Source organism: Stigmatopora argus, chromosome 19 (assembly GCF_051989625.1).
Source record: "Stigmatopora argus isolate UIUO_Sarg chromosome 19, RoL_Sarg_1.0, whole genome shotgun sequence".
NCBI lineage: Eukaryota > Metazoa > Chordata > Actinopteri > Syngnathiformes > Syngnathidae > Stigmatopora > Stigmatopora argus.
Window position 1 is genome coordinate 14,019,318 of NC_135405.1, and position 14,504 is coordinate 14,033,821.

Below are 14,504 nucleotides of genomic sequence, written 5' to 3' on the forward strand. Positions count from 1 at the left end.
CCAGGCCTCCATTCGACCCGCAGCTGTTTGGAGTGAAACAACAACAACAACAATCAGGGGGCCGAGCGACCAGACGGAACGGAGCGGGACGTGACGGGACTGGACTGGACTGGGCGGCCAACGGTGACAGTCCTCTCCGAGGCAGGCCTCCATTCTGGACGTTGAGCCTCCTTCTCCCACCCGGAGCACCGCCGGCTTCTAACCACGGCCGCTCTCGGTGAGGAAACTCTGGCCTCCGCTTCCTCCTCCTCCGACTCGGACACCGGCGGAGCGTCGCCGCCCCCGCGGAAGAAGCACCGAGCCTCGGCGGCGGAGGGAGCAGGAGAGCCCGGGGCTTCGGCGTTTGTGCCAGGCCTTCCCGGAGCCGTCTTGGAACTCGGAGCCACGTCCGCCATCCAGTTTAACCGCGGCGCCGTCGGCCACTCGGGAAGTAGCGCTAGCGGCACTAGCAGTAGCAGCAACAACAGCAGCAGCATGCAGGCGAACGGAGCGGGGCAAGAAGCGGCCGAGCTTTCCAGCCCGGGCGCCTCGCAGAATGGCGAGTCGTCCGCGGTGACAACGGCGACGACAGCGGTGGCGACGGCGGCGACTGGCGACGACGACGGCGGAGGCGGTGGAAGCAGGCATAGGCTGCTCACCTTTCTGCTCTCCAGAGGGGACAACGGCAACGGCGTGGGCACCAGCAACGGCTCGTCCGCCGCTTGTGGGACGTCCGCCGCGGCCTCCTCGGGCTCCGAAGTGGGCTCGCTGAAGAAGAAGAAGCGCTTGTCGCAGGCGGAGGAAGATGTCATCCGGCTCATAGGGCAACATCTCCACGGCCTGGGCCTCAAGTAAGTTGCCGGAAAAGTGCGATGCGGCGCACTCGTTACGCTTTGACAAGACACCATAACATGGGGGGATGGGTCCGAATGTTTAGCTTGTTAGCTCTCTGCAAAGAAGGGGCTCCATCTTGCACAATAACACTTAGCCAGTTAGCATGCTAACTAGCTTATGGTCGTCGTGTTTACACCAAAACGAAGCACTTTTTAATGAAATGCGAACTTTGACTGACAATTGGGAGGGTTGCCACAGTTGTCGTCTTATTATTTTTTGAATAACTTTCCGTGTGTTTGTTTTTTTTCTACCTTCTGGAGTGCACGACATTATCTCTCGACAGTAACGTTTTAACAACGTTTAAACAAAGTGGCCTAGCTAGTAATTTAATAGGAATTTATTAAGTATGGCGTTTTTACACATTCCTAGCTGTCACCGCTAATAATGTCACATTTCTTAAGCTCCTTAAAAGGCGTTCTCTTGGGCACTTTTATTGCGGCGTTATGCAAGCTAAAAATGAGTCTTTTTAATGTCGTGAATACAGGAAACGCAGTGCAGGGTCGATATCTGCACTAGGTCAAACACTGTCTTACTGTTGACGTTCTGGCTTTTGACCTGAGAAACCCTGAGCTAAAAATGACCAATTTGGAAGAAGAAAAAAGGTCTAACTTCAGGACGTTTGTCCTACTAATTGTGTCAAAGAAAGTCGAAAGCGTCACAGTACAAATAAGACTAGTGTTACACCGAATGAACGATCATTTTATAAGACATAATTACTGCATTCACACTTGAATGTAAAACAAATGTGATTTTGGCTGGACTGGCAGCCATCTTGGGTAATTTGTACAAATTGCACTTTTTGTGACTTTGGTACTCGCCAATACGCTGAATTTAAACGCAACTTGGGACAGACATGACCTAACCGTGTAATGGTTCCGTTAAAAAAAAAACTAAAAATATATATGTTTTTGTAATCGCCCCGCTTTGTCCGCAGTCAGACGGTGGACATGTTGATGCAGGAGTCGGGCTGCAGACTGGAGCACTCGTCGGCAAGCAAGTTCCGCAACCACGTCATGGAGGGCGAGTGGGATAAGGTCGGCGGGAACGGAACGTCCGTCCATTTGCCAGCGTGGCAAAAGCGCCGCGCTCATCATTTTGTCTTTTGTCTCGCTGCCGCAGGCTGAGAATGATCTCAATGAACTGAGAGCGCTGATGCATTCGCCCAACGCCATTGTGGTGAGCGGCCTTCCCGCCGAGCCAAAAGCCGGGTCACCGGGTTCTAGAAGGAAGGATCCAGAGTCTGTGTTTTTTTTTTCCCCAGCGTATGAAGTTTTTGCTGCTGCAGCAAAAGTATTTAGAGCACCTGGAAGACGGCAAGGTCCTGGAGGCTCTGCAAGTGCTCCGCGGGGAGTTGACGCCGCTCAAGTACAACACGGACCGCATCCACGTGCTCAGCGGGTAATTTCGCCGTCGTTTCAGGTGACTTTGACGTCGTTCGGATCCTCGGCACCCCCCTCGTGAGGATAAGCGCTTCAGAAAATGAATGAACAAAAAAACAAAAGCTGTATTTTCTCCAATTGAGATAACGACACCCTGGCTTTTGCCGCAGGTATCTCATGTGCAGCCACGCCGAGGACCTGAGGGCCAAGGCGGAGTGGGAGGGCAAAGGCGCCGCGTCCCGCGGCCGACTGCTGGACAAGCTTCAGAGTGAGCGGCCGTCTCCTTTGTCGCTCGCCGGTCCCGACGGCCCGCTCGCTCGGCGCTTGACGGCCGACGGCGTGCCCGCAGCCTACCTGCCGCCGTCGGTGATGCTGCCCCCGCGGCGGCTGCAGAACCTCCTGCGACAGGCGGCGGAGCTGCAGAGGGACCGCTGCCTCTACCACAACACCAAGCCGGACGGCGGGGCCGAGTCGGCGTCGCTGCTCAGCGACCACGTGTGCAGCCGCAAGCAGTTCCCGTGTTACACGCAGCAGATTCTGACCGAGCACTGCAACGAAGTGTGGTTCTGCAAGTTCTCCAACGACGGCACCAAGCTGGCCACCGGCTCCAAAGACACCACCGTCATCGTCTGGCAGGTGGACCCGGTGCGTACCCGCGACGCTAGCGGGGGGCCGCCGCCGCCACCGCCACCGGCCACCAAAAACTAAACAAAAAACATCAAATCTAACTCACACAGGAGAGCCACCAGCTCAAGCTACTTCGGACTTTGGAGGGCCACGCGTACGGGGTGTCCTACCTGGCGTGGAGCCCCGACGACACCTACCTGATTGCTTGCGGCCCCGACGATTGCTCCGAGCTCTGGCTCTGGAATGTTCAGGTGCGTGCGTGCGTGCCGGTCTTTCTCCTCCCCTGGTTTTAAATGGCGCCGTTCACGCTGCGTCTCCCCGGCAACAGACGGGGGAGCTGCGGACCAAGATGTCCCAATCCCACGAGGACAGCCTGACCAGCGTGGCCTGGAACCCCGACGGCAAACGCTTTGTCACCGGGGGCCAGAGGGGCCAGTTCTATCAATGCGTACGTAGCGCGTCGCTAACGCCGTCCTCCGTGGCGCGCCTCTGGACCTCTGACGCGCTCGGCAGGACCTGGACGGGAACCTGCTGGACTCGTGGGAGGGCGTGAGAGTGCAGTGCCTGTGGTGCCTGAACGACGGCAGGACGGTGCTGGCGTCGGACACCCACCAACGCATTCGGGGCTACAACTTTGAGGACCTCGCCGACAGAAACATGTACGGCCAGGCGGCTTGTTTACGTCTTTGTTCGTCTCATCGTAGAAGCTTGTCAAGCCCTTGCTTGTTTTGGCCCCTTTTAGAGTGCAGGAGGACCACCCAATCATGTCTTTTACTGTTTCCAAGAACGGAAGATTAGCTGTGTTGAATGTAGCAACTCAGGTGAGCGCGTTACCCGCGGTGCCAATGTCATGCCGCCCGCTCACCCGACTTCCTTTGCCTTCAAGGGAGTGCACTTGTGGGACCTCCAGGACCGAGTGCTGGTCAGGAAATATCAAGGTGTCACCCAGGGCTTCTACACCATCCACTCCTGCTTCGGAGGACACAACGAAGACTTTATCGCCAGCGGCAGCGAAGGTAAGGTACCACTCCACTTTTCCTTTTGGGATGTCCTCTCGCGCCCGGGTCATTTTTACTGGCCCATGTCCACACTGGACACAAACCTTTTATTTTTCTTTCAATACTAAATGGCTGCGTACACAATCGATCGCTTTGACACGCCGCTAACCTAAAAATTGCTCCAAATCTAAACCGTAAGAATTCTCCCTTTATCATTTTATTTTTTTTACCGAACTAGAATATATATATATATACTCAATAGAAAACGGAAAGGGGAAACGCGGCCGTACCCGCTCTGTCCGCCCTGCGGTGCTGTTTTCCCCCCCACCCGCATTTACACCTGCCTGCTTTTTTGGTCCCCGCCAGACCACAAAGTGTACATCTGGCACCGGCGGGGCGAACTTCCCATCGCCGAGCTGACGGGCCACACGCGCACCGTCAACTGCGTGAGCTGGAACCCCGCCATCCCGGGCCTCATGGCGTCCGCCTCCGACGACGGCACGGTGCGCGTCTGGGGGCCGGCGCCCTTCCTCGACCCGCAGGAGGCGGACGCGCCCAACGGTACCGCGAACGGGGGCGGAGTCACAAACGCTTCTCCCGTGGGAAGTAGAAATTTAGAAATTCTGCACAGTCTCCTTCGAGAACGGCAGTAAGGTGGACGTAAAAATCCCATCTCGAGGCCGAGAAACCATAAGAGAAAAAAAGTGCAAACCACCACGAGAACAGACTGAGTCCCGACAAACCAGGCCGAAGGGCAATTTCTAAAAAAAGAAAAAAAAAAGAAAAAATATATCTATATATGCTAGCGCCACCTACAAGGTGAGCAGCAGAACATGTTTTCAAGAACCGGGACAACGCGAGAAGAAAATTGGTGGGGCGGCCATTTTGGGACGTACGCTGACCGCTAGTCATCCCCCCAAAAAGTCAGGATGTTGGGTCTTTTTGGCGCGGGGGAATTTCCACGACCTACTCAGTCGGACCTTCTCTAAACTGGTCGCCGATTCAGTACGATAGCAGTGAGCGCGATATTTGTTGCGGGAAAAAAACGTGCTATGTCGAGGGCCGCGATGGAAGCTTTTGAGCTACAAGCGCGCGACTTCTAGCTAGCTCAAGTAGCCGTACTGTAGCGCCTTTTGGGTTGATTTGTCAATGAAAAGCCCAACATCCCCAACTTTTTGCGTCACCCTCCTTACGACTCTCGCACGCCAAAAAGTGTTAACGGTGACGCCCCCCTCGAGTCCACATTTCCAAAAATATTGAGGAAAAACCTCGCACTGCTGCACAATGACATCCGCCTGAATAAGGAGGATGCATATCAGTGTGTGTGTGTGTGCTCGCATCAAGGGGAGGAGGGGCTTCATACTCGTGATGTAATCTGTGACCCCTCCCCTTCTCCCCAAGAAAGCCATTGGAGAATTTTTCTTTCTAATTAACCACACCCAGTGGGCTGTCCGTCTTCACGAGAAAGACGAGGAATGTCTTACCAATAAGGTTGTTTTTTTTCCCACTTATAGCTCATTGGCTGCCTTTGAGAGCGAAAGACGTCCAATCCGTTTGACTGGGAGAGCTGGCAGTCCGCGAATGAGCTAGCGATTCGTATTGTCGTTCATTCGTGTGCGCTAACTCATAAATTAGCGCTCAAGTTAACCCGTGACTTAAGTCTTGTTTGAGTTAACTCGTGACCTAAGTCTTGTTGTTTGAGTTTACTCTTGTTATTAAGGCTCATATGATTATTACACGTGGTCATGTTACTTGAGTTAACTGGTGTTTTAACTCGTGAGTTAAGTGTTGACCGGTGGGTTACTGCGTGTAATTGAACTGGTGAGCTTGTTGCTGCTCTTTGTATTTGAATTCACTCGTACGTTAAGTAACGTTAGTAACTTTTGTTAACTCGTTCACTGCCAGTTTAAATAGGATGGCTATACGTCGTTGCACTTGCACGTCACCAGAAAAAAAATGATACTACCGGTGTCATCTGTAATAAATGCACGAGACAAATGAGACATTTGCTGCCAATCCTCCCTCCGAGCAAATGGGTCGTCTTTCGCCGTCGACGGCAACTAACGAGCTTTTGTCGGAGACAAACGCTGGAATGGCTTTGCGTGTGAGTGCGAAAATATTTAATTCTCACCAGCGGAACATTTTGCCCCCTTTTGTGCCACCTTAGGAAAAGAAAAAAACATTTCTAGGTTGTGTAAAGCTTTTTGACCTCCACCTGTGGAACAAAACGAATACTAGAGAGCCATTTTTTTTTTCTTTTTTTTTTTTCTTCTTCTAATCCTGGATTTTATTATTTAATTTTTTTACATGACCTAAATGTGGCATTGGAACTGCACTGTGTTCAAAATATTTGGAAGAAAGGTTTCTAAATTGCTGTAAAATGAAATCCTCCCTTGCAAATTGGATAAACTCATTGGCGTGCTCCGTGGCTCATAATTTACAGCAGTCAGCATCCAATCAAAAGCTTTCTTCCTCCTTTGTTTCAGGGTATGCGATGACGATTTTACAACGACAAAATTTGGGGAGGGAGGGGGGGACAGTGCTTTTCTGTCTTGTTTTTATTGATTTTTTATTTTACATATATCTCCCCCTTGTATGATCATATTAAAGTATAACCAGACATTTGGACTCATTATTTTTCTTTTCAGTTGTATTATGTTGCCTTTTGTCCGCTATCAGAAACATCAAATATGCACAGTGACACTTGTTAGGAAGTGTTACCCCCCCCCAAAAAAAAATACAAATCAGGTTTAATATTTCCAACCTCGCCTTTAAAATAACGTTTATTGTCTGTATGTCGTTGACTGACATTTCTGCGTGCCATTGTTTGTTTGTCTAAAAACCTAAAACATAAGAGAAAATCAGATTTATAGTTTTCTCAACTGTACAATCGCTGCTCGCCCGTCTGTTCTAATGATCGGACATCTATCGCCGTCAATGGTGATGAAACATGATCATTCACTGCCATATTCTCATTTCTTCTTCCTATTTTTGGGGTGTGGTACTAATATAAGGGCTTACTGGAGCTGGGCTGGCTGTACGTTTGTTTGCAAGGGTGGTGCGTTCATGTGCTGTTTGCAGATGTGATTGTACTGTTTTGTATTGTGTAGGAAAAGTGTCAAGTATGCATATTTTCAATAAAGTATTCACGTTTTTTGGAAAAGAAAGATTAGCGTACGCAGATGTGATGACATTCATTTTGGCTACCGCTCATCCTCACTTAGTGGACGTCCAACGGTATCTGACAAATGACAACGCTCGTTCTCGTTGCCTCGGGGCACGCGTTAGACATCTAGTTGTATTTTCCCACACGATATCTATGTTTTGCTTTGCCTTGGCAAAAGAGGGAGGAGCTTGTTCGACGTCACCAAATGAACTCGCTCCCGCTGCTGCTACCTCTCCGCTCTTCACATCCCGGCCGGTCGCAGCCGTCTTTCGAGCCCAAATCAACGCGGCGTTCCCGGCGTCGGCTCTCGAGGAGCCCGGGGCGGCGGTAGCGGCGGCGGTAGCGGCAGCGGCAGCAATGGCGGCGGCTCCGCTAGCCCACTTCGACGAGGACTGGCAGGACTTCAACGAGTTCAAGGAGCCGTCCGTCGCCCAGTTGGACCAGCTCAACTCCAATGACGCCTCTGCGGCGGGCGGCTTGGACGACTTGTCCGACCTGGACAACAGTTTCTCGGGGGAGATTTGCAGCTTCCAGTCCATGGAGGACCTGGTCCACGACTTCGACGAGAAGCTCACCGTGTGCTTCCGCAACTATAACACCGCCACGGAGCACATAGCCCCAATTAAAGCCATCACCGAGGATAATTACCTCAAAGATGACGAGTGAGTGGCAATTTATTTGATTTTTTTCCCACCCTATTTTGCCCGTTAGCTAGCCGGGGCTAGCTTAGCCTCAATCAGGGTAATGCAAACACGGTCGTCATTAAATAATTATTTTTTGGGAAAGAGTACATATGTTGAATTTATTATGAATCTTAGTCCTTTGGCTGACTGCCTAATGTGCCACGTAGTGAAGTAGAATCCAAAAGAAACTTTGGAAAAGTACTGGTATATACTTTCAAGTAAAATTGATATCTGCATTTAGCCATAAATATGCCGAACGTAACAGTAGTACTGTAATGGTGTAAAAAAGTCTGAAAACCATTCAAAATGATACTTCGAAGTGGCAAACATTATACAACCTATTTAAATTAGGCTTCATCTAATTAAGTATACCTGGGAAAATAAACATGCTAAATGTTAAAAGACCAAAAACTATAAAATGGGAGTAATAGAATTCATTTATGGCATCTCTCTTCTTCAAACTTCTCGACCATGACAGTGCCCGATTTAATCGAGCATTACATCTTCCAAAAAGGGAAGTTGAGGCAAAAAAATAATAATCAGGCTAATCAAATTTGACTTATCACTCTTGGACTGCCATTGAGCGTGAGAGAGAAGTCTAACCCTTTCTGTCAAATTGGCTTGGACGTCTTTTATCGTCAATGGGGACCAACCTTCCCAGTCGAAATGGATTTCATGTCTAACTGTCAATGGCAGCGAATGAGTTACCAAGCAACATAATAAGCCAGAGGTTTATGGAAAAAGGCATAAATATCTATTAGGGGTGTAACTATATCGCAATGTTTTTGATACTGTCACTGTTGATATTTTATAAAAGTTTTACTGGCCGTTTTGTCACGTTTTTCAGTGGATTGCCCATTTTGACCCGGCATCGATACGACGGCCATAGGCGCTGGAATAATTGGCCGGCCGTTGATCCGAGTCGCTCGTTTCCGCGCCGATGCGCTTTTGGCGGGATGCTTAACGAGCGACCTCGCCGCTTTCTATTCCGGGACAAAATGGTGTGGACTGTCCAGCTCTGTTTATTTTCATTTCTCATTGGCAGTGACAGCCAAGATAATTGTGGGGGTGGGCTTTTTATCCTGCGCGACACCTCGGGGGGGAAACGCGGACGTTACGTAAACAAGTGGGTCACGTGAACATTGACGGATCGCATCTAAGGCCGCCCGAAAAACATAAAATTACAGGGAGGATTACAGTAGGAAAAAAAATCAATATTTCACCTGAAATTGCATCTGGGCTAATTGTGTCCTGGCGCTCGCTCTGACGCGGCCGCCATTTCCTCCGCAGGGTGTGGAACGCTCTGACGGACAAGTACGGCAACGTGATGCCCGTGGACTGGAAGACGTCGCGCGCCCGCTCGCTCCACCTGCCGGCCCTCGACCTCAGCCCGCGTCACGTAAGCTAACGCCGGCCACGGCGCCCCGATTTCGGACGGCGGGGGGCCAACGGCGACTCTTTCAGAAGCCGGACGAGGCGTCTTTGGACCTGTCGGACGACGAGGAGCTGAGGGAGCAGATGGACATGCACTCCATCATCGTCTCCTGCGTCAACGACGAGCCGCTCTTCACCGCCGAGCAGGTGGGCGACCTTTGCGCGCGCCGGCGGTGACCTAGCCTTTCCCGTCTCGTGCTTCGTCTATTGACGGATTGGCCTTTGTGGTGCGTGCACGCAGGTGATCGAAGAGATCGAAGAAATGATGCAAGAGTCGCCCGACCCGGACGAGGACGAGGGCCGCTGTCGCTCCGATTTGTCCCGGGAGCTTCCCGGCCTGCGGCGCTCCGGCTCCGACGACGGCTACCAAGACCGTGAGTCCAAAAAAAGAAGAAGAAAAAAACGTGCACGTGCGCCGTCTTTCGCTTTTTCCCAGCGGCCTAATGAGGCGTGACGGGCCTTTTTATGTAATAGCTCGTAAATGCAAACGGACAAGGGCTTACGCAACGGTCCCGCATTTGCATCTCGCGTCACTGGATGTTTTAGCTTTAGTCCGTTAAAAAAGGGGGGCGATGGGTGCCTCGTTGATGCCATTTTGGGTGTCCGGCTGAACGTGACCTCGGTGCAGGCTTGCGTCAGCTGTCCACGGCGGAGCTGAGCGAGACGCTGGAGGAGGTGGAGGCGGCCATCCGAGGCTTCAGCGAGGAGCTCGTCCGGGCTTTGGCCCTCAGGGACGAGTTGGAGTACGAAAAGGAGGTAGGTAACAGCGTCAAAAATTGATTTCTTCTTCTAGGTATGATAATTGTTTGACTTATCACAGACGAGTATTTATGGAATTTCTTTTGAAACCGACTCCAATTCAGGATTTAGTCCATTTCTGAAAACAAAAACAAAAATCCATCTTTTTCATTTAATTCGAAAAGGCTTCATTTGACTGTACGACCTATTTTACGTCTCTAAGGTCATTTGTAATGATTTTTTTCCCCAATAAAACCACCACCAATAAATGTCCTAGTTTCCAATCATTTGTTTGTCACCCTTAGGTAAAGAACAGCTTCATCTCGTTGCTGATCGACGTGCAGAACAGGCAGAAGGAGCACCGCGATCGCCTGCGCAAGAAGAAGAAGATCCGCGGGGGCGCCGTGACGGGGGCCAACGGCCAGAGGGGCGTCAACGCGCACGTCCCGGGCACGGTGAGTCCTGACGCTGGAAAAGCCGCTTGAAAAGTCGCTTTCTTTCTCTTTCTCTTTCTCTGTCCCTTTCTCCTGAATTCTCTTTCCTCTGGCTTCAACTCCGTGTAGCGCCTCACTCTGGACGGACTCTCCATTGTCATACAAAATGGCCTCCGACAAACTTTTGGCACCACGGGAGGGGACAGAAAGGTGCCCCCCCCACTTTCGGCATGCTTCATTTTCTATTTAATTTCTTTTCTCCAGATACTCGTTACCCAGTCCAGCCAAAATCTCCCATGGCTGGCTTGTTTGTTATTTTCAATTCATCGGTTGGCACTTTCTGACTTGGCTCACCCATTTTTTTCTTTCCCCTCCTCATTTTGCCCGTCAGCATTGGAGTTCCATTTTTCGTTGAGGCATTGAAGGCAATGGCGCCTCCTCATTTTCTGCCTTTTCCCCTCAGTACCTGACCACGGTGATCCCCTACGAGAAGAAAATGGGCTACCCCGCCGTGGAAGACCTCCAGACCCTCACAAAGAGTGAGTGGCTTTTCTTTTTACTTGCTTGTTTTGTATTCAAACGGCGTTTTGGTTAAGCCTATGGACGCTTTTGTCTCGCCAGTCCTCCACGCCATGAGGGACGACAGCGACAAAGTTCCCGCCCTGCTCACGGACTACATCCTCAAAGGTAACCACGCCCACAAAACATTCATGACAACACTCGTTATTTTATTTTTTGCCTCCGCTATTCAGCTCATATGCCGGCTAAATCAATATTTTGCTCTTTTATTAGTCAAAGCTTAAATCCAAGGATATTTACCCCTTTAAAAAAAAAAAAAAAATGTTACTCTGAGTTAAATTCCTTGAAATTCAAACTATTTTTTTTTCCGAATTAGCATATTTTTCCCCACGTTATTGTTTCATAAAACAAAACATTTGAATCCAAGTAGCGTAGCGTGCTCGCTGCTCGGGCCATTCTTTGACTGTGCCTTCCTTGTGTTTGAACGCCGCCGCCGCCACCGCCTTGCGCACGCAGCTCTGGTTTGAGGGCGTCGTTGACGGCCAGGCTGGTAAAGGATGCCGACCGATTCTTCGCCTTCTCTCTCTCGAGTGGGGCCGGGCGACACGCCCGCCCAGTCCAGGCGGCCTCCCTATTGGTCCAAACAAAGGTCAACGCTCGAGCCGCACGCTAAACCCAACGGCCGCCACGGGCCGATCGCCCGGCCCCGCTCTCGACGTCCCCTTTCGTTTCCGCCCGTTAACCCCTTCACGCCTGAATTTGGCATCCAAAATTGGAGGAATGTGTCAAAATGGGTCCGGTTCGGGCATCAAGGGGTTGTAACGAGCGCCCCCCGTTAGCCATTAGCTCCTCCCTCTCTTCATCGCGGCCCCCCTCGTCCGTCTCTTGTGCTGTGTTCGCAGTTCTCTGTCCAACGTAAAAGCTCCTCCTAAGAGGGCGGGCGCCGCCGAGCCACGTCGCCGGGAAGCTTCCGGAAGGTCGGATCCTTTCTCTCCCCCCCGTTCCTGGTCTTTTCACCTGGACCATCCCCACTCGTTCGCCGACGTTAACCAGTGTTACTCTTCGCGCCTCCAAATCCCTACGGACGGCGGTTGAACTTTTTTCATTTTTTGTTTTGCCTGGAAAAAAGAGCGCGGACGGATCTGGCCGTGTCCAGAGAATATTTTTGGATGGAAAGGAAGGGAATGGTTGCATCGTTCACTTTAAACGTCACGTGCTAGCTAGCGCTCGTCTGTTTTGTGGTGATCGTGTGGCGTATCGTTGATGTTTTCGCATGCTAACTCTACCAACCAACTTTTCTCTGCCGTGTTTTCCTAGAATAGCATAGCGGAGGATGTCATATTTGTATTCCATTTCTTTTTCTGTTTTTCGTACAAATAGAAAAGGCCACGCACCCAGGAAGTGAACCTAATTCAACGATTGACTATTAGCACATTTCCCCCAAATGAGCAAGAATTGACCCCCAATCAACGGAAAGTGACCCATTAATGGCCCCAAATCAACAGGAAGTGAGCCAGTCATTTTCAAATTCAGGCAAATATTTGTATGAAAATCACTTTTACGTCGCAAACATCAAAGTTCCGCTCTCAGGTACGACCGTCAATATCTTCAGGCCGATTATTCGTTGGCTGCCGTCCAAATGAATTGGACGTCCGTTGCCGTCGATGGCGTTCCTTGTAAACTGTGACGCGCCGATGGCACTTCTAGAGGCAAGTGGGCTTTTTAAAATTTCAAGGATGAATTTGTCGTACGACAGCTGAAATTAAAATATTTTTCAAAGTGAATCTAGTTTTCTAAAAAATAACAATAATAATCCTTGTCAACAGAGTCCAATTTTGGAGATTTATATTTTGTACGCGAGAAACGCATCGGAACAAAAAGTTTGTACATGAAATGGACTCCTTTTAACGTTTAGCATTTTGATGTTTCCTATTTCACGTGGTACCGCAGTATAATAATTTATTGTTTCCGTTTTTGTCACGGTTTCAATGTTTTGAAGCGTCATTGCACCTCATTTCAAATAAACGAAATGGCAACTCTGCACACGTTTGGATTTTTTAATGCTGGCACTGCGCAGCTTCTCACAAGTTGGTGTCGGTGAACATGGTGTGCTCCTTCCTCACCGTGCTGAAGCCTTTCACGCTGTCCACAAACTCCTCGTCGTCCATAAACTGTTGATTGACGACACGAGAGACGTTCGCCCCAAAAATGTCACGTCCGTTGCCCCGCCCCCACCAGAAAAAATGTCATCCGTTCATGCTTGTTTTGATAGGCGATAACTTGCGGCCGGCCGAGTCGGCGGCTCACCATTCCGCTGTCGTGGCCGGCCGGCCCTTCCGTCGCCGTCGACGACCGGCTGACGCTGCGCCTCAAGGAAGTCCCGTGGCTTTCTTCTCCCTGGCCTTTGGCCTCCGGCTCCTCCTACGCTTAGGCCCACCGCATAGTCGTAGCTTGGCAAAGCCGTGTGAAACATGGCGAGCGACGTTACCTCGGTCTTCATGCTGAAAGACTTGAGCGTGACGCTGCTGACGGCGCCGGCCGTGTCGAACTGGAAGAGCACGAAACGGCGGCTCGCGTCAAATGTTTCGCATGTGGCGGCCCATCAATGGCGGCCCACGAGTTCATGCTCATCATGCTAATGCCCCCGTGCCGTTTTGTTCAGCTGCTGGCGAAGGTTAGCGAGCTGGTCCAAATGTGCTTTTGCATACCTCAAGCAACTTAGTGGTGATTTTTTAATGCTATTTTTTTAATTTGGTAGCTTTGTATTTTTAGATATTGTAACTTGTAAAAAAATGGTTTTGATTCATTTGATTATTTTCAACGGATTTTTCTGTTTTTTTATTTGATTGTATGTCATTTTTACATTTTATTGCCTGACCCTTTGCTCTAGTTTTTAAATGTAGCTATTGAAAATATAGGCAATATAGTTTTTTTTGTTTCATGGGCTTTGTAAGAGATGTGTGATCTGTTGCAAAGGCTGAAGCGCGTCTCACCAAAACAGAGCCGCTGGCCGGATAGACGGCCGTGGCGGCGGGCCGCCGCGTGGCCGCCAGTGGCGGTCTCTCTCGGGTCCAGGGAGCTTTCCTCAGCGCCTTTTCACACACGGCCATAAGTCACGGCGACTAGCGCCCCGGCTGGAATGGCTGGGCGGCTCACCTTGCGTAGGACCAGGCCCAAGGCGGCGGCCATCAGCAGCAAGGCCCCGCCCGCCACCGCCGCCATGAACCACAGCTGTCGAAAGACGGGGCGCCCATCCGCCGCGGAGGCGGGGCTCGCTAAGCGTACACACAAGGGGTCAGAGGTCAAAAACCGGAAGGACATCCATGGCCGTCCTTTGAATCTATAACTCACCGGTGTTGAGGTCCGTGTTGAGACGTCCAAGTGCGCTCCCAAAAACGACGACACTACTCACATGCGATTGGACTTGGTTTCGAGTCTCCATGGCAACCAGGTGTCACTTTACCCGAGGAGGTCTGTCCTTACCGACATCACCCCCGTGTGTGCCTCTTATCACAGTGCAGACTGTTTCATTATAGTTTTTTTTCCTTAAAAGAAACCATTTTATAGTAAGGCATTTTTTCCTTGAGAGAAATAGACTAAAGTCAAAACTAATTGATTTGACGTAATATTATGGGGAAAAAATATTGGCAATT

At 50.5% G+C, this 14,504-nt stretch overlaps 3 protein-coding genes across 6 annotated transcripts; 2 read left to right on the top strand and 1 right to left on the bottom strand.

Annotated features, from left to right (window-relative positions):
- The first annotated feature begins 166 nt into the window (after positions 1-166).
- Positions 167-5,806, top strand: LOC144064206 (WD repeat-containing protein 26-like). The gene is made up of 12 exons (XM_077586518.1): positions 167-830; positions 1,808-1,907; positions 1,993-2,049; positions 2,135-2,271; positions 2,423-2,520; positions 2,602-2,897; positions 2,990-3,130; positions 3,208-3,327; positions 3,393-3,538; positions 3,622-3,700; positions 3,766-3,895; positions 4,244-5,806. Exons 1-12 carry the CDS (start codon positions 475-477, stop codon positions 4,528-4,530), a joined length of 1,947 nt encoding a protein of 648 aa, XP_077442644.1. The 5' UTR covers positions 167-474; the 3' UTR covers positions 4,531-5,806.
- A 1,375-nt stretch (positions 5,807-7,181) lies between these two features.
- Positions 7,182-11,924, top strand: fez2b (fasciculation and elongation protein zeta 2b). 4 transcript variants are annotated; one of them, XM_077586504.1, is made up of 11 exons: positions 7,182-7,705; positions 9,017-9,125; positions 9,191-9,307; positions 9,402-9,534; positions 9,789-9,916; positions 10,204-10,353; positions 10,462-10,542; positions 10,796-10,871; positions 10,954-11,019; positions 11,368-11,401; positions 11,754-11,874. In XM_077586504.1, exons 1-10 carry the CDS (start codon positions 7,197-7,199, stop codon positions 11,376-11,378), a joined length of 1,380 nt encoding a protein of 459 aa, XP_077442630.1. In that variant the 5' UTR covers positions 7,182-7,196; the 3' UTR covers positions 11,379-11,401; positions 11,754-11,874. The 4 variants fall into 4 exon arrangements, with proteins under 4 accessions (XP_077442630.1, XP_077442627.1, XP_077442628.1 ...); XM_077586501.1 differs by lacking the exon at positions 11,368-11,401 and having other exon boundaries at positions 11,754-11,924; XM_077586502.1 differs by lacking the exon at positions 11,368-11,401 and having other exon boundaries at positions 9,194-9,307; positions 11,754-11,924.
- A 991-nt stretch (positions 11,925-12,915) lies between these two features.
- On the bottom strand, positions 12,916-14,454 carry LOC144064935 (usherin). Its single transcript, XM_077587841.1, has 6 exons — positions 14,203-14,454; positions 14,008-14,126; positions 13,845-13,943; positions 13,340-13,399; positions 13,159-13,272; positions 12,916-13,022 (listed from the first exon to the last, which is right to left on the bottom strand). The coding sequence occupies exons 1-6, from the start codon at positions 14,291-14,293 to the stop codon at positions 12,933-12,935; spliced, it is 573 nt and encodes a 190-aa protein (XP_077443967.1). The 5' UTR covers positions 14,294-14,454; the 3' UTR covers positions 12,916-12,932.
- Positions 14,455-14,504: the final 50 nt, after the last annotated feature.

What these genes read in the sequence shown, in the direction of transcription:
- LOC144064206 (XM_077586518.1), top strand. Translation starts at nt 475, where the DNA reads ATGCAGGCGAACGGAGCGGGGCAAGAAGCGGCCGAGCTTTCCAGCCCG. An exon ending in TCTGGCTCTGGAATGTTCAG is followed by an intron (nt 3,131 to 3,207) that starts GTGCGTGCGTGC and finishes CCCCGGCAACAG; the next exon opens with ACGGGGGAGCTGCGGACCAA. An exon ending in TGTTGAATGTAGCAACTCAG is followed by an intron (nt 3,701 to 3,765) that starts GTGAGCGCGTTA and finishes TTTGCCTTCAAG; the next exon opens with GGAGTGCACTTGTGGGACCT.
- fez2b (XM_077586501.1), top strand. Translation starts at nt 7,197, where the DNA reads ATGTTTTGCTTTGCCTTGGCAAAAGAGGGAGGAGCTTGTTCGACGTCA. An exon ending in AATTACCTCAAAGATGACGA is followed by an intron (nt 7,706 to 9,016) that starts GTGAGTGGCAAT and finishes TTTCCTCCGCAG; the next exon opens with GGTGTGGAACGCTCTGACGG. An exon ending in CGCTCTTCACCGCCGAGCAG is followed by an intron (nt 9,308 to 9,401) that starts GTGGGCGACCTT and finishes GCGTGCACGCAG; the next exon opens with GTGATCGAAGAGATCGAAGA.
- LOC144064935 (XM_077587841.1), bottom strand. Translation starts at nt 14,293, where the DNA reads ATGGAGACTCGAAACCAAGTCCAATCGCATGTGAGTAGTGTCGTCGTT. An exon ending in CGGCCAGCGGCTCTGTTTTG is followed by an intron (nt 13,400 to 13,844) that starts GTGAGACGCGCT and finishes GTGCTCTTCCAG; the next exon opens with TTCGACACGGCCGGCGCCGT. An exon ending in CCGGCCACGACAGCGGAATG is followed by an intron (nt 13,023 to 13,158) that starts GTGAGCCGCCGA and finishes GTCAATCAACAG; the next exon opens with TTTATGGACGACGAGGAGTT.